The sequence below is a fragment of the Crotalus tigris genome, unplaced genomic scaffold (assembly GCF_016545835.1).
Source record: "Crotalus tigris isolate CLP2741 ecotype Arizona unplaced genomic scaffold, ASM1654583v1 scf7180000024362.2655971311:6658466, whole genome shotgun sequence".
NCBI classification, from domain to species: domain Eukaryota; kingdom Metazoa; phylum Chordata; class Lepidosauria; order Squamata; family Viperidae; genus Crotalus; species Crotalus tigris.
The window spans coordinates 2,544,743-2,570,615 of NW_024100530.1; the positions used below are offsets into that span (position 1 = coordinate 2,544,743).

Below are 25,873 nucleotides of genomic sequence, written 5' to 3' on the forward strand. Positions count from 1 at the left end.
GGACAATATAAATATATATATATATATAATGTAATTATCAAGAGGTTTGGCTAATTTTGACTTTAAGCCTGAAATAAACAAGTTTGAGCAAGTAAATTGAAAGTGTGTAATTTTGTTGACGTTGTTTATGTTTGGGGGGGGGGGGGCAGATTTCCGCAGCAGCTGTGGGAAGTACTACAAATTAGGTCAGCAAAATGTAACATTTAGCAAACGTTCCGATTCACTTAACATGACAAGAGAGGTGATAAAATCGGGCAAAACTCACTTAACAAGTATCTCGCTTAGCAACAGCAATTTTGGGCTCAGTTGCGGTTGTAAGCTGAGGACTCCCTGTAGATGTTTGGGGGAAAAAAAACATTTCAGCACAAACTGAGTCAAAGCAGCTCTCATTGCTTTGAGTTCGACGATCGATATTCAGTTAGCTGGGGTTTCCATCCAATTAGTGAGCATAGAAATTTACAATTTCACCTAATAATAAAGCAACGAACCTAATCACCCCTTTGTTGCAATATGAAACAGATCATGATTTTACTGTGTAAAATGGATTTCCTTCCCCAGCCTTGTTTAGGACCTTTTAAGGTGCATTCTGCTGAAAGAAGTACAACCCAGAAAAGTGTAGATTCATTTCTAATTAAAGAAAACTAGAGGAATTGTAGGCCCAGCCTGTACAACAAATGGAAGAGGTCCAAGTTAGTACACTACGGCGTGGCAAAAAAAAACCCCTCAAGTCTAGCAGCGCCTTTTCCAAATAGCATGTTTTTGTTTTAAAAAAGATCTACCTTTCGGAAAGCTTATGCCCTTTAATAAACTATGTTTGCTGGAAAGGGTGCTGTCAGATCCCAGATTTTTACACTAAACTGATAAAATGAAAAACAGAAAAAGGTAATGGCAAACCACTTCTCTAGTGTTGCCAAGAAATCCACATGGTGTGTTAAAGCAAAGAGATATTGGACAATAATCCACACTTGGTTAGAAAAAATGTTAGAGAAACACACAAGACTATAAACCTGAATTTCTTTTACTGGATATAATGCAAGGAAAACTCGATAAGCAAAGTACATAGTTGATTCTACATGTGATAACAGAGGCAAGAATTATATTTGCACAATATTGGAAGAATGAAGAAATACCACCAGAAGAAATAATCAAAAAAATATTAGACTGTGTAGAAATGAACAGACTTACTTTAAGGTTGAAAGAAAAAGAAGAAACAGAATATTTTCAAACTTGGGACCTATTTTATCAATGTTAGAGAAAAGAGTTAGGGATTAGGAATTTAATTTGTATTAATGAATACGATACTCAGACAACACGTTATTGTTGAATAATTATTATTGAATTCTATTAAAAAATAATAAAACTTAAAAAAAATCCACATGGTTATCTATGATGTTCCCAACAGCTGACTTTATTTAGGGCGCTTTGAACCTTTTGGGTAGTTAAGAAATGCTAACAGTGGGTACATGTGATTGCTGTATACTTCCTATATTATTGGAAGACAGGAGTCTTTTTCAAATGAAATATGGATTTTTATTTGTGCAGATAAAATGAGGAAGTTAGACTCTTCCAATCACCATCACTTCCTGTTCTGAAAGTAGTACAGTACATTTAACTCATATGGATTAATGGAATGTCTGAAACCTGCCCATTAGAACATACTGTACTGTCCTTGGAAATTTCAAAGAAAGTAATAACTCTCTTTAAAGACTTCCAACCAGTTGATCGTGTTTTTTGTACTGTATTATGCCTCTGGCAAAATAAGCATGACTCTGGATAGTCTCACAACTATTAGCCATTATGTCCATCTGCATCACGTATGGTATCCTACAATTATGTCCCATTCTGGCACTGCTGAGCCAAGGCTCTTCTCAGATTTTGCATTATCTTTGAATACCTCCTTGCAAAATGAAGGCCATTCTTTTCCACTGACCCAGCTGTGGACAATCTTTTATGTTTGTCTCCATATTTGATTGCAAAAGTTTGCAATGGCGCACATTTTTGTTTGTTTTATCCCATGTGCCTGTGGCTGCACTATGTGTGGCGTATGTGGAGGTATAATTGAAAAAGAGTTGGAAGGCACCTTGGAGGTCTTCTAGTCCAACCCCTGATCAAGAAGAAAATACTATACACAGACCCACGTATACTTTTAACAGACATGCACATACACACGTATGCAAATAGAGGTAAGCGTGTGTTTATGCATGTATGTATAGAGGCAAATAGAGGTAAGCATGTGTGTTTATGCATGTATGTATAGATGCTTCTTTATGCTAGCCCAGAATGTCCCTCTCTCAGCCCAACCCACCTCGCAGGGTCGTTGTAGGGAAAAAAATAAAGCTGCGATACAAATAAACGGGAATACTGTAGGGCGCCATCTCCCTGCCCGCTTGGCAGCACCGCCTACAGGGGGCGCCAGAGGGCGACGTGGCCCATTCGGCGAAAAGATCCCCGCCCTCTAAATCTTCGGGGCTGCCGTTTGTTTTGCCTTCCCGCCCAAACCGCTCCGTCGCGACCCAAGGATCCGGCGCCCTTCTTGCCCACGAGCCCCGAGGGAAGAGGCAGGCAGGCAGAGCCCGTCCCGGTGCCGGCCACCCTCCCAGGCCCGCGGGGGTAGGCCGGGGCGTGACGTCACGGCCCCTCCCCGCGCCTTGACTGAGCGCCGCCGCCCGAGCGGGCCGTCGGCATTTAAAATTAGCGCCCAGCGTTTCTTCCCATGGTGCCCCGCGCGGGCGCTTCTCCCGCTCCCTCCTCCCTTCGATCGGGTCCGGCGGCCGCGGCTGCCGGGCTCGCGCAGGCGCACCGCGCGCCCCGTCCGCCATTTTGTGTCCGAGGCGACTGTGGAGCGATTAAACCGCGAGCTGGTGCTGGGCGCTGGCGGTGGCCGCTAGCGGCGGGGCAGCGGCAGCGGGCGCTTGGCGGAGCCCAACGGGGCGGGGCCCGGGGCAGCAGGGCCGGCCCGGAGGCTCCTCCGGGGCAGGTAAGCGGCGCGGGGGGTTTGCAGTCGCTTTCTCCGGCCTCTAGGTGTCACGATGGGGCTCGGGCTGGGACCCGCCGCGGCGCTGCTGCCGCCGCCGCCGCCGCCGCCGATGGGGAGCGGGGCTTTGTCTCCCTCTACCGTCCCCACCGCCCTGATGCCGGCCTGGTACTGCCGCCCATCGGCCTGGCCGCGCAGCGCCTCTGCCGGAACCAGGCCGCGCCTGGCCAGGACGCCGCGCCGAGTCGGCCTGCTGCGCCGCCGCCGCCGCCCACACGCGCTCCCCGCCGCCTGGCCGGCCTCTCGAGGGCCGCCCCGAGGGACGCGCAGCCCCGACCCCGCCGCCTGCGGGGATCGCCCGGACTCGGCTGCGCTGCCTCGCCGCCATTACGACAGCCGCGTCCCGGGCGCTCCCGCCGCCCCGGCCCTTCCCCGTCCCGCGGCGGCGGCGGCAGTAGCACCGCCCTGCTGGCTTCCCGGAGGCGTCTGCGGCGCCCCTGCCCGATCCAGCCCCGCTCCCCTCGTCTGCCCGCCGCCACCCTCGTCTGCCCCCCCCGCGCCCTCCGCCGCCTCCTCCCGCCCCGGCTGACCGTGCTGGTGCTGCGGGGCGCCGGTCCGCGCGGCCGCCCGTCCCTGCCCGCCCGCTCCCGCCGGCCGCCTGCTCGCTGTGCGCGTTGCGGCGCGAGAGGCGCTGCGAGCTGAAGAGCGGGACTCGAGCTCCCTCTTGCCAGGCAGGCAGAGCTGCAGCGCCATGCAGCGCGGGCGAGCGCCAGGCGGGGACGCCCGAGCTCGCCCGGGAGGAGCTCAGGCCGGGCTGCCCGCCTGCCCCTCGCCCGCCCCGGGGAACGGCGGCTCCCCCCAGCCAGACGCCTGGCTTTGGAAGCCCTGGAGCCCCTCTGGCTCTCCCCGCCCGACTCCGCTCTTGGGCGGCGGGCATTTCAGACAGCCGGCGAATGGAGGCCGCTGCGGGGATTTTGCAATGCCCGTCTTGGTGCCATCTGTCCGCGGGCTTTCCTTCTGGCAGCCTTGCAAAAGGGCGGCTCTCCGCTCCCCCCCCCACCCCGGCCCTCCTGCTTTGGTTCCCATCGATGGGCATTCGGTAGAAGGGCACTTTTGTATTATTTTCTATTTTATGCCTGGCTCGATTTGGGCCATGTTGCTTCCCCCCCCTTTTATTGGATTGGAAAGCTTGACAGTTGGGGAGGAAGGAAGGAAGGAAGCTTATGCCCCATCGAGCAGCTGCTGCTGCTGCTGGAAAGTTGGTAGGCCTGCTGACTCTCTTCCTCAAATTAGACAAGGGCTTCAAGATCAGAGATCATTTGCTCAGGGTGGCTTGTGATAAACAGGAGAAGATAAACCGGGCAGGATCAGGCCGAAGGCCGCTTTAAGAGGCTGTTTTCTCAAATCCCCCCCTCACCCAACCGGTTGCTTTTTTTGGGGAGGGGAAAAGCTCATGAAAAAAGGATGGAGGGTAAATTGCCTCCGGCTTACATCACTGGTTTGCTTGGCTCTGAGATGGAAGCAGTTCTCTCCAGTTTTAACATACATCTGGTTTAGAATTCTGAAATCAACGCTGCCGCCTTGAATATTTTACGCTCTAAAGTTGATGTAAGCGTGAATTTAGTGTCTTTGTAACTGCAGATATCTCTTGATAAGGTGGAATCTAAGCCACGGTATATTGGTCTACCAGATAATTTAGAAAGTAGAAATCCCCCCCCCATAAAATTCTGTAAGTATGTTTTTAGGGCAAAATAAGGCTTTGGCTGCTGTTGTGCACACTAGCCAACATGTGCCAAAATTGAGCATTAGTCTCGTCACATAATAAGCACAAAACGCTTGCGCTAAGGCTGATGATCTAATCTGTACCTTATGTTACTAAAAAGTATTACGTTGAAAACCTAAATTAAACCAAGCCATGATGGGTGGAAGAGATTATCTATGGGTCCACGTGATAATAATCATGGTGCACAGAATTGGAATGTAAAAAGTCACTAGGTGAGATGAATAGCATAGATTGCTTTTAAAACCAAAGGGGGGGGGGAAATAGATATACTGTGGACTTGAATGTATGATTACATGAAGGGAGGTGAGGGGCTAGTTCAGGGGTTTGCAACCTTGACAAGTTTAAGACTTGTGGACTTCAGCTTCCAGAATTCCTCAGCCAGCATAGCTTGCTGAAGAATTCTGGGAGCTGAAGTCCACAAGTCTTAAAGTTGTCACTAGGTGTATTAATGAATGAAAAAAGCTAAAATGAGTATTACAATGGATAGATGTTATTGGAGTTGTCTAGGTTACACATGAAAGTAGAGATCCGTAGATTGGTGGTGGATATTCATTGTATTCATCTTCAACAGGTTTTTGACATGGGAACAATTGCTATTTTACCCTAATAGTTACAATTCTGCTTTTGACATATAAATACCAATTAAAGGTTTCCAAAAGATACTTTTGGATAATTATCCTTAGATAATTTTAGATATGGTCTTTTCAGTCAGATAGCTCGGTTATTACAGTTCTCAAATATTATCCATTTGTGTTTAGTCTGTTTCCTCAACTTTTCTAAAATGTGGTTTGTTTCCAAAAACTAAATTAATTGTTCTTTTTATTGTTACGCTTGGCTTCTTCTTCATTTTAATCTTTTGGCTACCATGAAATAGATGAATATCATATGATCCTTAAATTACCATTCTGCACTCTTTCACCTAATACTGAATTGTACAAAAAAGTTAAATGTTTAAAAGTTAAATCCACAACATATCTTTATCAAAAGTGCAATTATGTATGTGATTTATGGAGAAATGTTTAAATGTTAAATATGCGATTTTGAATTATGTACCAAATAATATTATATAAGTAGAACCTGACTAACATAGACAGTTAAGGAATTATGGCTCTAGTGTGCATTGTTGGGGTGGCTAAAAGAATAATATTGAGAATTGATTGTATTCCAGATATTAAAGATTGGCTTTTGGAAATCTATAACTAGTCTGTCTTAGAAGAGGCAATATTTTCTATTAATCAGAGGATAAATCAATATATTCTTTGGCATAGATGTTATTTTATAATCTTATATACTGTTAATATAATATTGAGAGTATTTGACAATACTATTATATTGTATTTTTTTGTAAAGCAATGACTAGTTTAATATATAAAATGTAGACTTGTTTTGTTTGCTTTCCTTTTCCTTGTCTTTTTATCATTTTTATTTTTACCTATTGTTTGGTTTCATTTTGTTATTGTTATGTACTTGGTAGTTTGCTTATATTCTGTATCCTTTCAATAAAGAATTTTTAAAAACATAAACAAAAACAAAAGGTTAGGGGGCCTGATTAAATGTTGGAACTGATCGAGTCAGTCCAGCAAATATTGTATGACTTCTTTATTACTGTACAAATAGAATTTAACCTGCATTGCAGTTTCATTGATTTTAGAGAGGGCTTATTCCTTACTACATTTCCCTGAATGATTCACACTATTGTATTGGAGATACTTTCTTCCTGTGACCTGATATTCACAGCATGTTGTGAAATATGGTTCAGAATTACAAACGGTTAAGCCCTACCTTGCTTTGGAAATAATCTCATGGGTTTTGTGTAGGCTTTTAAAATCCCAGAGCTCTCCTGTCAACTTAACTGCATTCACCTTGCCATGGAATCAGATAACTATCTAGTCTTACCTTCAGTGTCTGGATTTATCTAGTATCAATCTGTTCTTCTAACATAATTGTGTTGGCTTTTCGCTTAGCAACTCTGGAAAAGACTGGATGTACCCTGAGTATTTCTGACAGGACCTGATGTATTGATTAATCAAAACATTTTGAATTTTTTTGAGCCAAGACCAATATTTTGGGAATGTACTGTACAAATATTCAAATTGAAAATGCGGATTATAGTTTAAAATCATGTTTAATATTGGATTTAAAAAATTTTAATATGTTATTTTACATTGTTATTATATTAAATGGGTCTTTTACCATACATAAATATCTGCATTGAATTCCTGGATGGAAGCCACAGGCAACATGTACTGTTTTGATGGTACAATCAGAATAGATTGATAATTATTAGAGTAGAAAAATCAATTCAGGCTGTGTCAAGCCCAAACATACACAGCAAATTACAGGTAGTCCTCAACTTATAATTAAACCCAAAATTTCTGTTGCTAAGTGAGACATTTGTTAAATGAGTTTTGCCCCATTTTCCGACTTTTCTTGCCACAGTTGCTAAGTGAATCCCTGCAGTTGTAAAGTTAGTAACGTAATTGTTAAGTGAATCCGGCTTCCCCATTGACTTTGCTTGTCAGAAGTTTGCAAAAGATGGTCACATGACCTCAGGACATTGCAACTGTCATGCCAAATGTCTGAATTTTTAACCCATGACCATGGATTTGCTGCAATGGTCCTAAGTGTGAAAAACGATCATAAGTCACCTTTTTTCAGTGCTGCTGTAACTTTGGACGGTCACTAAATGAACTGTTGTAAGTCAAGGACTCCCTGTACAATCGGTTCCAGTTCTTTATTTGTTTACACCTAGTGGACAAAAACTTTCCAAACTAAAGTTATAACCTTCTAACCTACTAGATATATCTTGAGAGATTCTAAGGCAGTGTTTCTCAACCGTGACAATTTTAAGGCATGTGGACTTCAACTCCCAGAATTCCACATGCCTTAAAATTGATAAGGTTGAGAAACACTGTTCTAAGGTGTGGCTGCTCTAAACCTCTTCCCCTTTCCCCCATCCAGTTCAGGACTACACAGTTTCTTAATCCAGGCCTCTCTAGGAAAACCCTTTGTTGCCAAACACATACACACACACACCTACCTTTCTCCAGGTGCATATTCCATCACTGGCTGATTGTTCAGAGCATATTTAAGGCACGAGACCTACAAATAATCCCAGTAGTTTACCCTACTTTATTGCAGAATGGTTCATCTGAATAATAGAGTATAGAAAATAAGATTTTTGAGCATCCATTCCCCTTTATTACTCATTGTGAGTATAACAATTTAAAACAAATGTTCTTGTCTTTCCTTTTTCCTTGGGGAAGGTAAGACACAAATTGTCCTTTAATGTTCCCTAGTCACTGTATTTTCAATAAATAACTGCAATAAATTGTAAAATTAGTCTTTAGAATATAAAACACAGCATGTTTATGTATATCAGAAGTGACCTCGAAATTCCCATAGCCGTGCTCTAGCATTAAAATTAGGGCTTTCTGGCACTTACTGTAAAGTGCTCAGGACTATATATTTTATAGGTAGCAGGTAAAATGGGTGTGCCTGTGTGAATGTGTCATTTTGCTCCCTTTGGTGACGTCTTAAGTTAGGTAATTCTTCAATTGTAGTTTCATTACAAGTGACTTATTTATATGCACATTATCTATATGATACTGAAACCAAGAATGGGAAATAATAGAATTAAAGGCGTTCAAGATAATACTGCACAGGTTTCAGTCTCTTTTCTCTGATCCTGACATTCATTTGAATTACAAACCATATATCTTAAAATATATTATTGTATCCAGTGGACACAGTTTAAGACACTCTGCTATCTAATAAGGGGATGAGTTCCTTTGAATCCACTGACTCTGGCTTAAATAATGAATTATCTACAGCTGATGATCTCATGTGTAGTCCCAAAGCAACCTCAAGAGAAAGAAAGGTATAAAAAAACGCCTAGAATGGTATCAGGCAGAGAAGAGAGGTGGAATGACAAAATCCTGTGAAGTTTATTTGCAGATTCATTTCAGAACGGCAGCATAATCCTTCCCCAAACTGCATAATATCCCAATGCTGCCGGTCACTACGGTCCGGGCTAATTATAAGGGCCTTCATAGTTCCTCTAGGAACCATAAGGATCAACCTTCAAGCCAAGTAGAAATTTACCCCAGCAAATTTGGCCTACAGCAGCGGTTCTCAACCTATGGGTCGCGACCCCATTTGGGGTCGACCGACCATTTCACGGGGGTCGCCAAGCAAGGCTGTCCGCCATTTTTCTTCCCCTTTTCCGGCGGGTGCCTTACCTCCCTTGGGCTGAGCAAGCTGGTGGCCCAGCCGGTAGTCGGCCTGCTCCGTCTCTGCCGCTTGCCAGCTACGCCTCGGCCGGCGCAGGGGGTGGCACCATGCATGCGCGGCACTCCTGGGCAGGGAAAGTCCTCGACTTACGACCTGTTGGGTAGTCCTCGACTTACGACCGGTTTAGTCCTCGACTTACGACCGGTTTAGTCCTCGACTTATGACCGGTTGGGGGTCGCAACATTCAAAAGATTGAGAACCGCTGGCCTACAGGATGTGATGTGAATGCAGCCCACCACATCCTTGTTGCCTTTTCGGCAAGCTGCCCTGGCCAATTTTAGCCTATCTTGAAGTCGGCAGCCACTTGACCCCCTTTTGTGGTGGTACTGTGGCCCCTTGCACTTGACCACTAGGTCCTCTTCAGTAGATCATCCATGCCAACCATTGACCTGCCACTGGCTTCTTTAAGGCCCTTGGCCATTGAAACCCTCTTCAGTGGCCTTCTCTGCTTAGCTCCTTGCCTTCTTACCAGTTCTAGACAGGGAGTCTTGAGAGTGCCAGTAGTTTAAATGGTGCACCTTCAGGCAGGTTCTCCCTCTGGGCCTTCTGGTTTTGGCTCCAGCTCTTCATCTTAAAGGAACGCTGCTTAGTTTTGTCTTTAGGCTCGAACAACGTATCATTTAATTCAGCTCCTATCAACAGTGTGCGGGGTTGCTGAAAAATGTTGGGGAAATGAGTGGCTGGGTGCTGTTCCTGCCTTTACATCATGCAGGTTCATCCTTCTACAAAGTGCTAGACCAGTGGTTCTCAACCTTTTTAATGCCGTGACCCCCCCCAACCGGTCGTAAGTCGAGGACTACTCAACTGGTGCAGCACCGTTTGCAGAATGGGACTTTTGGCAGGCTCAGCAGGGCAGAGACAGCCTGGACAATTCCTATTGGCTTTTGAAAGCCAATAGAATTAGACTCCATTCAAGAGAGTCTCTTCTATTGGCTTTCAAAAGCCAATAGAATAAAAGGGAGGAGCACAGCTAAGGAAAAGGGGGGAAAAATGGCGGACTGCGTTGTTTGGCGACCCCCGTGAAATGGTTGTTCGACCCCAAATGGGGTCCCGATCCACAGGTTGAGAACCACTGTGCTAGATGTACTATGGTTTTTATTAAAACAGCTTTGGATAAGAAAACAAATGAGAATGAAAATGCACACAAAATAGACAATGTGTTTCATTTTGAAAATGCGTTTTTGTTTTGGATGGAATAAACAATGTATTCTTTGGATTGGTTTGGCAGAAACAAATCCCGAAATGTTTTTTTTTTTTGTTCCAGGTTCCAGCTGAAAACAAAAGGAATCGTAGGCTGATTTTATGGGGTGAGTAGGGAAAAGATTCCTCTTTGAGAAGGCTAGTGTTTCCAAGCAATGACCCCAAAACCTGGGGTTTCTGGACACGATTATCTCCCACTGTGCAGTGGTATTTAGAGTTATATTTACTTGAAATAGTTTATTATCGCTGCAGATACTTAATGATAATTTACACTGGTGATCTTATGCTCTTTCCTAAGCTATCTAAATAGTTATTGCTACTTTTTATGTGAGTGGTTCTTGACTGAAAGTGTATTGCTATTCAGTCTTTCTAAGCCTTGCTTCATCTTTGCAGATAACCAGACCAGGATACAATGCCTGTGGCCAAACAAGTCATACCAGAATAAGAAAAGAAATTATCTTGGGAGGAAAAAGGAAAACAAAGAAGATTGTTTATGTGACTGATGTGCCACAATGGTGAGCAGCTATTGTATGGTAAAAGGGATTTACTTAAATAAACAAGCTATTTTCAAAGAGGCTTCTTCAACAGATCTGAATACTTCTGTTTCCATACATTTTTAAAATTCGTGTGTAGGAATTTAGCTGATACCATAGGAACATTCTGTGTTGCAATACCAATTTTACATCTCCCCAGGTCCCTTTGGAGGGTAGCTTAGACATCAGCTCAGCAGTTTGAAGATCAGAATTAAAATAAAATGGCATCATCATCCTCTCCTGTGCTTACTTCACTTCACCCCTTTTTTAAAAAAAACAAACAAAAAGCAATTTCCAGATGTCTAAGGAATTGGAGGGGCAGGTTGTTTGTTTTTGTTTGTGCGTTTTTAAGGGTATCTTGGGCTGCAAAGAAAATAGTAAGTCTGTTGTCCTTGGTGCAAAAGTTGGGTATTAACATTTCTGGTTTCTGGGGCTCTTGTCAAGCACAAAAAATCAGGACCACGTTAAATTTGAATTAAACTGATTTATTGCTCCTGCCTATACCCAAGAATGTAGTCAACTAATGGTTAGCTTTAAACTGATGCTAGATAAGAATTAATGGAATTCAAGGGGGTTGGATTGAGACCGCTTGTGGGAACATAATGACTCCAGGCTGATTGCTCTCTTGACTCTACCCCCAGCAAAGCCTGTCCTTCTGCAGCTCTACACATTTCACTGATCTCCTTTGTTCTCCGTACCCAAGAATAGCTTCACTGGGCATGGATGTGGGAAGCATGTGTTGTTTCTTCCCTCTACCCTAATCACTTGTTCCTGGTTTTCTACAAACCGTCCAGTAGCTTTTCTAATGTTCATTGGAGAGAGAACTGGATCCTGCAGGGAGGCACTGCTATGAAGCATAGACTGTCGCATTACTGATCCCTAGTGGTTGGATCCTCTTACTGCAACAGGCCCAGGATTCCTAAGAAATGTCATTTTGGGGATGTTCAGATTGGGAGAGTTATACAATAGATCCGTTCTACCGGAACCCATTTCTCTTCTAGTCCTGGTCGAGAGAGTCACGGGGTTGGCAGTGAAGTCACTGTGCTCAACGGAAGGGTGTCTGAGTGATTTTAGCAATGGTTAACAATACAGGAAGTCTGATCCTTTTCTCAGCAGACGCAATCTGCCAACGTTTCCCTGACCCAGAGGCCTTAAGGGTTCGGAGAATCTGCTCCATCGGTTCATGCACGGTGCTTAAGCCCGGTGTTCTCCTTTTGTTTCTTCGCCAGGAAGGTGACATGGAAGCGGACGCAGTTGAAGCTATCGGGGAGGAAACTTTCATCAAAGGCAAAGAGCGGAAGACCTACCAGAGACGCCGGGAAGGCGGGCCGGAAGAAGACGCTTGCCCGATGCCGCCCAACCAAGTAGACGGGACGGAGGTCGTGCAGGAGGTTAACGCTGGCGTTCAGATGGTCATGATGGAACAGCTTGATCCAACGCTGCTTCAAATGAAGACCGAGGTCATAGAAGGCGCCGTGCCACCAGATGCCGAAGCCACCGTGGACGACACCCAAATTATCACCCTGCAGGTTGTGAACATGGAAGAGCAGCCGATCAACCTGGGCGAACTCCAGCTCGTTCAAGTGCCCGTCCCGGTCTCGGTCCCCGTGGCCACCACTTCTGTGGAAGAACTTCAGGGGGCCTACGAGAACGAGGTCTCCAAGGGTGGCCTCCAGGAGGGGGAGCCCATGATCTGCCATACGCTCCCTCTGCCGGAAGGCTTCCAGGTGGTGAAGGTGGGGGCCAACGGCGAGGTGGAGACCCTGGAGCAGGGGGAGCTTCAGCCTCAGGAGGACCCCAACTGGCAAAAAGATCCAGACTATCAGCCCCCCGCCAAAAAGACAAAGAAAACCAAAAAAAGCAAACTCCGCTACACCGAGGAGGGCAAGGACGTGGATGTGTCGGTGTACGATTTTGAAGAGGAGCAGCAGGAGGGCCTGCTTTCCGATGTCAACGCGGAGAAAGTGGTGGGCAACATGAAGCCCCCCAAGCCAACGAAAATTAAAAAGAAAGGTAGGCCGGGCGGTCCACCTGAAGGCTGGGGGGGGGGGCAGGCCCTCAAGATTTTTGCGCTGTACGTTAATTATCCCGCAGCTCTTGAACATTTCACCGATCCCCAGGGCAGAGGTTTATTTGATTTTTTTTTTTAAAAAAAAAACCTAGCTAGGTTCAAAAAGGCAAGTCTTGATGATGGCTTAATTGTGGCCTACGTCTTCCTTGAAAGGTATGTTTCTCCGGACAGAGAGTCACACAGCTGAGTTTCACGTTCAGGTAGATGGCTTTCGTGATAAGCACTGAGCCGGATGTGGAAGCCAGAAGCCGTTTCCCCTCAGCAAAGACGGGATTGCTCCCTCAAGTGATTTCTGTTGTATTTTATGGCCCAGCTCGGGGTTAGGCCACCTTGGCTCTTCTATGACTGGTGGACTTCAACTCCCAGAATTCCTGAGCCAGCCATGCTGAAGGGAAAGAGAGAGGTTTCCAAGCTGAGCCATGCTGGCTCAGGAATTCTGGGAGTTGAAGTCCACGAGTCATAAAAGAGCCAAGGTTGCCTACCCCTGGCCTAGTTAATGTAGCTGATCCTTTACATCAGTGTTTCCCAACCTTGGCCACTTAAAGATGTGTGGACTTCAATTCCCGCTGGGGAATTCTGGGAGTTGAAGTCCACACATCTTCAAGTGACCAAGGTTGGGAAACCCCACTTTACATTCTACCCATTCGACAGAAAGACAGGATACAAATCAAGTTGTTGTCCTTGATAACGACTAAAGTTTTCTCTTGGTTCACTCAGATATGCTGGACATTTATCCCTGTAATGGGCCATCTTGTCTGTTAGAAATGCAAATAAGGGGTTCTGCCTCCAAGCAATGAACATTCTTTTCTGAATAGGGGTGAAGAAAACATTCCAGTGTGAACTGTGCAGTTACACCTGCCCCCGGCGTTCAAACCTGGACCGTCACATGAAAAGCCACACGGACGAGAGGCCACACAAGTGCCACCTTTGCGGCAGAGCTTTCCGAACAGTCACACTGCTGAGAAATCACCTCAATACTCACACAGGTACGGTGAACGGGGATGCTGCCGTGCCCTTTTCCGACAGGCTCCTTGGAGGGACTGCTGATTTGGGGGGTGCAAATGGAAAGATAAGTCGAGTCCTGGACTGTGAATGTACCTGTAATTTGTGGTGTATCAGAAATTGAGGATGCAGCACATAAATTGTTTGCGTACCAGTTGCACTCAACTGGCACAGGAAAAGAACATTATCCTGAACTATATATAAACAGCCTAGTGGGACCTGTCTCTTAAAGTATACTTCGCTGTGTAATCGGAACACAAATATTACCTACAAAGCAATCTTCTTTTTTAAAAATGAAATGGTGCGACGGAGACTTGCATGTTATCATCGTCTCGGTCAAATGAAGCCGTTGCCTGTTTGAATTTTCTTTGATCTCCATAATCCATCAGGTACTCGTCCTCACAAGTGCCCCGACTGCGACATGGCCTTTGTGACAAGCGGAGAGTTGGTTCGACATCGCCGCTATAAACATACCCACGAGAAGCCATTCAAGTGTTCCATGTGTGACTACGCCAGTGTGGAGGTGCGTTCCATGTCTAGTTTTCTATCGTCGTCGTTCTATGATAGCTACAACGATTTTCCTACTCGGTGTTTTGCCTGGAGCTTTGAAAGGTTTCCCTTCATAGTTAACATTTATTTCCGGATCTTAAAAGTGTTCAGGTAGGTCCATCATTTAGGTGTAAAGTGGAACTTCAGCGCTGCCTCTTTCCGCGTAGAAATTTGTTGCAGATCTACCTTTTAAGTTTAATTTCAGCATCGCTTGGAAACCATTTTATGGATTATAATTTTGCCACCATTGAAAGCTGGGGTTTCTCGGAACATGAGATCTTAAAGCACTAGATTTTGTTTGATTATTTATAAAGTCAAGGATTAGTTATAAATTCTTGCTAACACTTATTATTTCGACTTTATTATGACTCCTTGTATTCTTGCCTTCAAGACAGCTCATCTTTTCTAAGCAAATCGCTGGACAGCTACCAGGTAGTTCTTGACTTAACAGCAGTTTGTTTAATGACCGTTCAAAGTTACAACGGCACTGAAAGAAGCAACCTACGACCATTTTTCAGCAGTATCCCCATGGTCATGTGATCAAAATGGAGACATTTGGAAGCTGACTCATTTATGATGGTGTTCAGGGTCAGGTGTTCCCCTTTTGCGACCTGACAAGCAAAGTCAACGGGGGAAGCCAGATTGACTTAACAACCATGTTACTAACTTTAGTGATTCACTTAACAACTGGCAAGAAAGGTCATAAAATGGGGCAAAACACCCTTAACCTGTGTCTTTCACGTGACCCCCCCCCCAGGAGATGATGACAAAGGTCATAAATATGAACCAATTGTCAAGCATCCAAAGTTTGGTCACATGACCGTGGGGATGCCGTAACAGTTGCGTGAAAAGCTTTCTTCCGTGCCGTTGTAACTTTGAACAGTCTCTAACCGACTGTTGTAAAGTCGAGGACTACCTGCATTTGTTTTCATATTGAAAGGCCTTTTTGTCGTTCCAGAAGTACATAGGATTTTTTTTAAAAAAAAATTCTTTTTAACTATAGTGATCTGCGCGTTGCTAATCTCACTTCGGCGTTCTTGGGTTTCAGGTTAGCAAGTTGAAACGCCACATTCGTTCACACACCGGGGAACGCCCATTCCAGTGCAGCTTGTGCAGCTACGCCAGTAGAGACACTTACAAACTGAAGAGGCACATGAGGACCCATTCTGGTACGGATTGCGCTTCGGTGAAGATGGCACAGAGCAGCGTGTGCTGAAAGCCCCCCCTCTCCCCCTCCCTCTTTCTCTCCCCTCTCTCCCTCTCTCTCCCACTCTCCCTCTCCCTCCCTCCTCCTTCCTCTCTCTCCCTCCCTCTCCCTCTCCCTTTCCCTCCTTCTCTCCCTCTCCCTTCTCCCTCCCTTTCCCTCTCTCCCTCCCTCTCTCTCCCTTTCCCTTTTCCTCTCCCTCCCTCTCTTCCTCCCTCTGTCTCTTCCTACTTCTTCCTCTCTCTCCCTTCTCCCTCCCTTTCCCTCTTCCTCCCCCTCTCCCTCCCTCCCCCTCTCCCTCTCTCCCTCCCTTTCCCTCTTCCTCTCCCTCCCTCCCCCTCCCTCTCTCTCTTTTTAACTTTGCACGCTTTGCAATTTTGGCACTCACAATGGTAGAGTGTAACTCTACTGATCATGGTAACTCTATTGATCATGGTAGCATACTATGAGATGTAGATATCATAATTTTTACTCAGGCTCCCTGAGAACTGAGATAATTTTAAAGTTTCCTACAGAGGAAAAAGATTGAGAAAAGCTATAAGAAATAAATGAAAGAATAGCTAAATAAAAAAGGAGAATTATTTAGGAAACTGCAAACAAACAGTGTGTGCGTTGTTTGTCAGCAAAATGTACTTTTGATTTTGGCTTATATAAAAAAGACCCATATATATATCCATATATCCAAGCCCATATTCTCTTTCCCATAATCCACAGTGCCATTTCCACATCTGGGCCTCTTTGAGCTAACCGTTTCTCTCCCTGGTTCCCAAAGGTGAGAAGCCCTACGAGTGTTACATTTGCCACGCTCGCTTCACCCAGAGTGGGACCATGAAGATGCACATCCTGCAGAAGCACACGGAAAACGTGGCCAAGTTCCACTGCCCCCACTGTGACACGGTGATTGCACGAAAGAGCGATTTAGGTGAGCGTTATTGGATGCATTGAGACTCCCGTAAAAAAAGGAGAGACGGATTGTCCCAAATTCTCCCATCCAGCTTTTCATGCCAAAGGTGGGACTAATGCTCAGAGTCTCACCGTTTCCAGTTCCTTAAGCACTTAGGCCCAACTGGGTAGATCCTGGCATTTTAAAATGTTTATCCTAGCACCATCAGGCAGGAATTTGGTGGCTCAGTTAAAAATCAGCTACAGGGAAGACGTTCATATCCTTCCATCTCCTCCCCAGGTGATGATGATTTAAAGATAGAGGGTTCCACCTGACTGTCTCTTTGCAGGTGTCCATTTGCGGAAGCAGCATTCCTACATTGAGCAGGGCAAGAAGTGCCGCTACTGTGACGCCGTGTTCCACGAGCGATACGCACTCATCCAGCACCAGAAGTCTCACAAAAACGAGAAGCGCTTCAAATGTGACCAATGCGACTATGCATGCCGACAGGTAACGGACGGGCCCGCAAGGAACCCGGGATTGTCTAGATCAGGGCTTTTCAACCTTTTCACAGATTGAACCCCTTTTAGGACATGACGGTATTTGAGTACCCCCAGTGCTTAGCAAGATGTCAAAAACTTGATGACTTTTTTAAAAAAGGCAGATTTTGGGTTTTACTGATTAGATTCATTTGTTGTTATAGAAATGGCTGGTTTATAATATCATGGAAAAGTAAAACGTTGAGGTTCAGCATTAATGCCAAAGCTGGCTGAGGAATTCTGGGAGTTGAAGTCCACAAGTCTTAAAGTTGCCAAGGTTGACAACCCCTGTTCTACTGCAACAGAGGGAGTCTGTTCTTTTTCCCTTCTCCCCCTCACTTACCTCCCCCCCTTTTTCCTCCCCACTGTGTCCTCCTATTTCCTTTTGTATTTTTGTATTTTATTCTCCAATCTAATAAAATATTACACACTGTAGAAAAAAAGAAAAGAAAAAGTACCCGTTTTAATTTCTTCGGTGGCTGTTCCTTTGCTGAATCCCTTTCCCTTTGCACTGACCAACGTATGATGAATTTATCCATGTTTATTAATACGCACCACGACCAGCTAGCTCAGGGGTCTCCAACCTTGGCACTTTTAAGACTTGTGGACTTCAACTCCCAGAGTTCCTCAGCCCTCATGGCTGGTTGAGGAATTCTGGGAGTTGAAGTCCACAGGTCTTAAAGTTGCTAAGTTTGTAGACTCCTGAACTAGCTGGTTTGCCCTTCTGAGCTCTTCCACAGGGTAGTAAGAATGCACCCCCCCAATCCCTTCCCTGTACCCCTAAAGACAAAGGAATCAAGTGAAAAGCGAGAAAATAAAATAAACACAAACTACGTTTTTTCTTCTTCTCTCTTTAAGCTGCCTCAGGCCTGTCACCCGTCACAATGTTGCACTCCTAGACTGAAAGGCTCCGGCCATTGCGAAAAACTTTGGCTTTAAATTAAGCCAGTTTACCTTCAAAGAAAATTTTCTAAAAGCCACAGACAGACTCAGTTAAAGGGGGTAAAACTAATTACATTTGTTTAAAGGGATTAAACCTTTCCTGTTGGCTTTTTTCCCCTTCCCCCACCCAAACCAAATTCTTTTATAGCCTCTCCTCTCTCCCCCCTTTTTCTTCAATTCACCTCCAGCTCCAACTGCTTCTGGAAGCGCCAGTCAGCTGGAGCCCTGTCAGCTCCTGGAGCTTCTGTCCAGCCCAGACAGTCCTGCAGCTGCAGCTACCTCTCCCTCAGGCTGGGCTCGCTTCAGCTTATTCCCCTGCCCCGCTACCCTTGGCTAGCAATCGCGTACCACCTACCATGTGGCAAAGTGGTATCCGTACCACCGGTTGAAAAGCCCTGGTCTAGATCAGTTAATTTACCACCTTCAGGCTGTCTGTGGGTCCTTAACACCCCTTTGATCTCCTGCCCTCTGATTCCTTCCAGGAACGGCACATGATCATGCACAAGCGAACCCACACTGGAGAAAAGCCTTACGCCTGTAGCCATTGCGACAAAACCTTCCGCCAGAAGCAGCTGCTTGACATGCACTTCAAGCGCTACCACGATCCCAACTTTGTCCCGGCTGCCTTCGTCTGCTCTAAGTGTGGCAAAACGTTCACACGCCGTGTAAGTGCTCAAAACTCATGGGAAGATTGGGGAAGGGAGGGGGGGGAGGCGAGTGTTGCACAGAGCTCCCTGTGAAGTACCAGTAAATAAGAGAAGGAGATGGATGGGGTTTTAACACCAGTGAGTTAGTTAGCAAGACTCCCTCTGTGTTAACGGTTCTGGCAAAGCCAGAGCTCGTGTTCTGCCAATCCTGCTGTGGGAAACATCTGGGCGGCATTTGCTGCTTTTAAAAATGGGAACTGTTTTGAGGGCTGCAAAACTTCGAGGCAAGAAGAGAAGAACTGTGGTCTGGACTGGCACAGCTGCCAGCTTCCTTCCGATGGTCTCGGAGCCAAAAGCTGGGAGGGGTTTTTTCCCCTCCCACTTTTGGGAATTAAGGTTAAAGAGCAAAATGGCTGCAATTAGCCTTACGCTTGCTTTGAGACATTTGTGGGTTGTTGTTTTTTTCCTTTGCTTAAAGCTTCTGAAATCCTCCCAAACGAGCCTGGCCCCACCCAAGTTTACAGTCTGGATTTAACGTGCTACCAAGCATGGCAGAAGCGAGCCGGCTTTAATACATGCTGCTGCCTTCTGTTTTTTTTTTTTTTTTTTTTTCCCTGTGGGGCTTCTCAGAAGCTGGGTGACCCATGTCCTCCTTGGCACCTAACGTGTTATATGTTCTTGCAAATTGAAGCAGTCTGCTCAGAGGTCAGATTGCATCAAGCTTAATTCTTTATTGCTGGCACTTCCAAAAGCTGGCAATTAATGTGGATTCTTTCAAAAAAAGGGGGTGGGATTGTGAGTTCTAGTTCTGCTTTTAGGAACGGCAGCTGGATGAGTAATCGTGGGCCAGTCAGTCTCTCTCCCAGCCCCCAGAGCAGGGGTTCTCAACCTTGGCAACTTTAAGACTTGTGGACTTCAACTCCCAGAATTCCTCAGCCAGCTTTGAAGTCCACAAGTCTTAAAGTTGCCAAGGTTGAGAACCCCTGCCCCAGAGGAAAGCAAAGAGGAACATTTTCCAAACTTCAGGGACTTGTCCAAATAGTAGCCACGAGTCAAGAATGACCTGAAGGCTGTTTTTTTTTAAAAAAAAAAAAATATTTCCTGATTCACTGGAAGAGGTGGTTCAGATACCTCTCAGCATGCAGCCGACACCTAACATTTACCTGCCTTTCTTTAACCAGAACACAATGGCCAGACATGCAGATAATTGTCTAGGCCCCGATGGGGTTGAAGGAGAGAACGGAGGGGAGCCCAAGAAGGGGAAACGTGGGCGAAAGAGAAAGATGCGCTCCAAGAAAGAGGATTCTTCTGACAGTGGTAAGAAAGAGAGAAAAGCTCCAGGAACATTTTAGATCTCCTAAATTGGCCGATCGACTCATAGGCCACTGCGGATGCTGTCAGCTCTTGCACAGAATGCAAAACAGCAACTTGCCAGTAGCCACTTCCAGCTGCTCCAGTTTCTGAGCAATAGCGGGAAAACGTTGATAGAGTACAGCAAGAACCTTTAGGCCAGTGGTTCTCAACCTGTGGGTCGGGACCCCATTTGGGATCGAACGACCATTTCACAGGGGTCGCCAAACAACGCAGTCCGCCATTTTTTCCCCCTTTTCCTTAGCTGTGCTACTCCCTTTTATTCTATTGGCTTTTGAAAGCCAATAGAATAGATTCTCTTGAATAGAGTCTAATTCTATTGGCTTTCAAAAGCCAATAGGAATTGTCCAGGCTGTCTCTGCCCTGCTGAGCCCGCCAAAAATCCCATTCTGCAAACGATGCTGCACCAGTTGAGTAGTCCTTGACTTACGACCGGTTGAGTAATCCTCAACTTACGACTGGTTGGAGGTCGCGGCATTAAAAAGGTTGAGAACCACTGCTTTAGGCAGAAGGTTGAGGATAGGAGACACTCCTTCCTTCTTTCAAGAAAGCCATTGGTGTGTCTGATGTTGGGAAAAGATTTATTTTCAATATTCTGCCATTCCATCCCATTAAAAAGGTTAGGGTTAGGGGTATTGAGGTAATTGAGGTCCTTCAATTTAAAACATTCACAGAGGGAAACTAAACATAATCATGGTGTGTGCCCACTTGTACGCATACATGTTTATATGCACCCCACAGCCATCACTTTTCCATTGAAGGTTTGCAAGTCGCAAAGTAGTTTTCACCCAGCAGCAGTTAGAGTGCAGTACTGCAGGCTACTTTAGCTGACTGTATTCAGCAGGTCAGCGGTTCAAATCTCACCGGCTCAAGGTTGACTCAGCCTTCCATCCTTCCGGGGTAGGTAAAATGAGGACCCAGATTGTTGGGGGCAATGTAAATATATATATACATAGCTTACTGGTGTACACCGCTTAGAGAGTGCTCGCACTTAAAGCGGTATATAAGTCTCACAAATAAAAAAATGTCTGGCAGGGGCATTGTGGCTTCCTTCTATGGCCCAGCCACCTTTTGAATGGAAGGCTTCTTTCTGGTAGAAATATCGACACGACCGCCTTACCTAGGGGGAACCTCCTTAGGCAATTCAGGTTTTATTTTCTTCGTGGTTCGTTGCTTTGATTTTTGTCCATTGCCTTGCTCATATTAAAGAGGAAAATGCTGAACCAGAATTGGATGACAACGAGGAGGAGGAAGAAACAGCGGTTGAAATTGAGGCTGAGCCAGAAGTGGAGCCCGTGGCCCCAACTCCTCCACCGGCCAAGAAGCGGAGAGGACGTCCACCAGGCAAAGCCAATCAACCCAAACAGCCCCAGCGTAAGTTTCCATTTTTCTACCAATGGCTGCAGGGTCCAGTCATATAAATAAAGAGGAAAGTTAAGTCAGGTTGAGATGAGGAGCTTGAGGATACTGGAGGAGGCGTCTTCAGGAAAATCCCTGGTGCTGGTTTTGGATCAGATAACACAAATGACATCTGTGTGAGGCCGCCTCAGGCTGAGTTTCAGGCCTGCGTAATCCCTCCTTTTAGCAAGAAGCGCCAAGAAGATTTTGCGGTAGACAGATTTCAAGATATCCTGAGTGCAGGGCATAATTTACATCTACTGGCTGGTGCCTCCCTTTTACTTAATTATAGTTAACATTAACCCTGGTTTGAGCTTCATGTTGAACACCACTGCAAGCTGTGATTAATCTAAAATCAAGAGCAGAAGCATTTAATCTCAAGAGCAATGCAGGGGGACTCCCGTCTGGCCATTATTGTAACACCCAACTGCAGTGTGCCCTATGTGGATTTAAAACTAGACTTCTGCCTCATTGAAAAGAAGCAGCCCCTGTCTTTTAGATCCAACTTTAAGACTTCTGGACTTCAACTCCCAGAATTCCCTAGCCCTGTTTTTCTACATAATATCGTATTACGTGATTCTTGTATAACTAAGGCAAGATCAACTTAATTCAATGTATAGAATGTGTGAGTTGGAAGGGCTCATCTGGGTTGATCTAGTTCAGGGGTCCCCAGCCACCCTTGCCTTAGATCAGGGGTCTTCAAATTTGGCCTTTTTATGACTTGTGGACTTCAACTCCCAGAATTCCTCAGCCCTGTTTTCTACATCATATTGTATTATGTGATTCTTGTATAACTAAGGCAAGATCAACTTAATTCGATGTGAGTTGGAAGGGCTCATCTGGGTTATCTAGTTCAGGGGTCCCCAGCCACCCTTGCCTTAGATCAGGGGTCTTCAGACTTGGCCCTTTTATGATTTGTGGACTTCAACTCCCAGAATTCCTCAGCCAGGCACGCGTGCCTGGCTAAGGAATACTGGGAGTTGAAGTTCCACAAGTCATAAAAGGGCCAGGTTTGAAGACCCCTGCCTTAGATGCTGTGACATTCTGATTTCTCCCCTGTTTGCTTTATCCTTTAGCCACAGCAATCATTCAGGTGAAAGACCAGAACACTGGTGCAATTGAAAACATTATTGTGGAAGTGAAGAAGAAGCCCGAAACAGAGACTGTCGTGGCCACTCCAGGAACTCAGCCAGCCGCAGTGGAAGCGCCCAATGGAGACCTCACCCCAGAGATGATCCTTAGCATGATGGACCGGTGATGGAGGAAGGGTTTAACGCTCTTAACTGAACTGGCTTGGGCTCTTTTGAACTGGCTCAATCCATTTTATTTTATTTTATTTTATTTCCTTCTTACCTTATTTTCGGCTTTTGGAAATGCATCATATATATATTTTTTTTTAAAGACCATTTTACCAAACAACCTGGGAAACAAAACTTCAAATGATGATAGGATGTGATTTGCCTAGAACATTCTCTCTCTGTGTCTCTTTCTCTCTCTCCCCCCTCCCCTCCCCCCCTCTGGGTTTAATGTTAACCTAACCGGATCATGCAACATGGGGTGATTTTAATTTTAATTTTTTTAATTTTCTGGTTGATTTTCTGAGTTCCTAAGGGTGTTTTGCAAATCACTCAATCCAGTTAACTGTTAGTGCCAGGCCGTGGTTGGCCTTCTCTGTCTGGAGCTTATCCAGGCTGTTCTGGAGCTGTTTATGCATTTCTAGAAGCCCCTGGCTTCCTTTTTTTTTCCCCCTCTGTCTAGAGATTTTTAATTGTAAATTTGGACTCAGGAGGGTTGTAAAGCTCATATTGCATTTTAGTTTTGCTTTTTCTTATCTGATCCCGCTCTCCCTCCCCCCCCCCCCCCCGCGTGCCATGTCAGCACTGTAGGTTCAGCATGCTTCACCCCCATCTCTCTCAGATGCTTTGCTTTCTGTAGGGCATCTTTGTAATGATCAAGCTTGTAAATAACTTTTTTTTTTTACATTTTAATCTTTTTTTCCATTTAAGAGGTTTTTGGGGTGGGGTGGGGCTTATAGTTTAAAAGGAAAACCCTGTCATTTTTAACTATTGCAACGAGGAATTATGCAGGAATTGGTACCGAATAAAATACTGGAACCTATCAAGTCAGTGGGAGAGTGCAAGCTGGGGTGAAGAGTGGGAGACACCCACATCCCAGCTCAGTTTATAAATACATGAACTTGGTCTCAAAGCGTGTGTGTCCCTTCAAAAACACCCTCTTGAGTTTCAAGTTGTCACAACTGTTTTCTTTGCTCTCTTTTCTTCTCTCTCACTCTCTTTTTTTTTTTTTTTGGGTGTGTGTGTGTGTGTGTGTGTGTGTGTGTGCGTGTTTATAAATTCTGTGTTAAAAGCCAAGGTGTTAATTTGTAATAGGGCTTCCCAGCCCGCGAAAACCTAGGGCAGGAAATTTTACTAGGTCAGTGATCATAAAATTTGGGGTCTAATTAAAATTTAAAAAAGAAATAAATGAATAATGTGAAATTTAAAAAAAAAGGATGCCTGTATATCAAAACCATCACATGTTAAAACGTGTAAAGCTTTTTTTAGAGCCTCAGTCTTGCTGATTTCAGAACCAAGAACTTTTTGTTCTATGTATCGCTTTTAAGAGAGCTATCAGGTTAGCTATCCAATTCTAGGTTGATGCATTTTTGTACTTAGCTGTACTGTGTGATATTTTTCATTATTTTAGGAAACCAACATGAAATAAAACATCATAAGACGTATAACGGGGTTTGGACTATGGGAAGGAGAATATACTGCTGTACAGCTAATAAATAATAATGATTATCCACTGCTTGCGTGAGTTTGTATGTGCTTTCTAGTTTTTTGGGCATTCCTCACCGGGGGGAGGGGTGTCAATTTTAGCAAATAAATCTAGACAGCATACTAAAAAGCAGAGACATTACCCTGCCAGCAAAAGTGCGTGTAGTCAAGGCCATGGTTTTCCCAGTTGCAATGTATGGCTGTGAAAATTGGACCATAAAAAAGGCTGAGCCCAAAGAATGGAGGCCTTTGAACTATGGTGCTGGAGAAGACTCCCGCGAGTCCCCTGGACTGCAAGGCGATCAAACCAGTCAGTCCTAGAGGAGATCAACCCCGACTGCTCTTTAGAAGGCCAGATCCTGAAGTTGAAACTCAAGTCCTTTGGCCACCTAATGAGAAGGAAGGACTCATTGGAGAAGAGCCTAATGCTGGGAAAGATTGAAGGCAAGAGAAGAACGGGACGACAGAGAATGAGGTGGCTGGATGGAGTCACCGAAGCAAGACGCGTGAGCTTAAATGGACTCCAGAAGATGGTAGAGGACAGGAAGGCCTGGAGGAACATTGTCCATGGGGTCGTGATGGGTCGGACACGACTTTGCAACTAACAACAGAATGGGGCACATCTTGTTTTTTGGGGGTAGGGAGGAGAAAGTTTTTCTTATTAAAGACACGCATTTTTTATACATCTCAATTTGTTGTCTGTTGCTTGTCCCTTTGGGGCACCTTTGTATATACAGTAATATGAATAAGAACTGTGCATAGTTATGGAGATGTGCAATGTTCCATGATGCATGATATTCACGCCAAAATGCAATTAAGGCTTATTGTTTTTGTAAGAAAAGAATATCTCGGTAGGGATTGGGCATAAAATATCTGAGAGTGCCATTGAACCTGGAAACACCCATTTAAAAAAAAAATAGTTCAAAAATGGACAAAACATTGAGAGACTCTTCCATTTCTACCTTAAAGCTTGCTTGAGAGTGCCAAAACCTTGCAAGATAATAAAAGTATAGTTGGTTTCTAGAAATCTCACAAGGTTTTGTGTGCATTTTTTGGCACGTCTACAAACATGCAGACTCTGGTTTGGGGCCATTGGTACTTCCTCAGAACTTGGCTGTCCTTCACAAAAATCCAGTTGGACTTTTTATGCAAATCAAACTAGCTTCTTCGCTCAAAACTGCTTTCAGGTTTTCCTTACTTGAGTTGCCTTGGACATGTGTTGATACAGAGGTCTCCAACCATGGCAACTTTTAAGACTTGTGGACTTCCAACTCCCAGAATTCCTCAGCCAGCCATCCTGGGAGCTGAAGTCCCCAAGTTTGGAGAGTGCCTATTTTAAGAAAACGTCATTTCCCCAAGAGTGCTGCAGTTTCCACTTTTGCTGTCTGGAAGATTGAACTTTTTATTCTTTCAAAGTGGGGGGTGGGGTGGGTCAAGAAATACACAAGATCTGCCATGAACATTGCAAAGCCTAATCCATGTTTGGACTTTTCTGAATTGCTCCAGTGTTTTGCTTTGATCATTTTATTTAGAAGAACCTGACGATGGAGAGTAGGATTAAAGCTGAGATGTCATCGTTCTAGCCATTGTCTATCCACTGCAGGATGAAGGCTTCTTCTGCATGTTTCCAACCAATACAGCCCTGAGTTTTTCTTTGCCAATTGGGCCCGCAATACTTGCTGACATCATCGATCCATCTTGTTT

General features: G+C 45.0%; 1 protein-coding gene across 1 annotated transcript; it reads left to right on the forward strand.

Moving 5' to 3' along the window:
• The first annotated feature begins 1,268 nt into the window (after nucleotides 1-1,268).
• CTCF (CCCTC-binding factor) lies at nucleotides 1,269-24,198 on the forward strand. The gene is made up of 13 exons (XM_039327516.1): nucleotides 1,269-2,977; nucleotides 10,315-10,357; nucleotides 10,644-10,765; nucleotides 12,013-12,796; nucleotides 13,670-13,840; nucleotides 14,246-14,379; nucleotides 15,454-15,574; nucleotides 16,382-16,531; nucleotides 16,842-17,002; nucleotides 18,456-18,638; nucleotides 19,802-19,937; nucleotides 21,201-21,365; nucleotides 22,466-24,198. The coding sequence occupies exons 3-13, from the start codon at nucleotides 10,763-10,765 to the stop codon at nucleotides 22,645-22,647; spliced, it is 2,190 nt and encodes a 729-aa protein (XP_039183450.1). The 5' UTR covers nucleotides 1,269-2,977; nucleotides 10,315-10,357; nucleotides 10,644-10,762; the 3' UTR covers nucleotides 22,648-24,198.
• The last annotated feature ends 1,675 nt before the right edge of the window (nucleotides 24,199-25,873 follow it).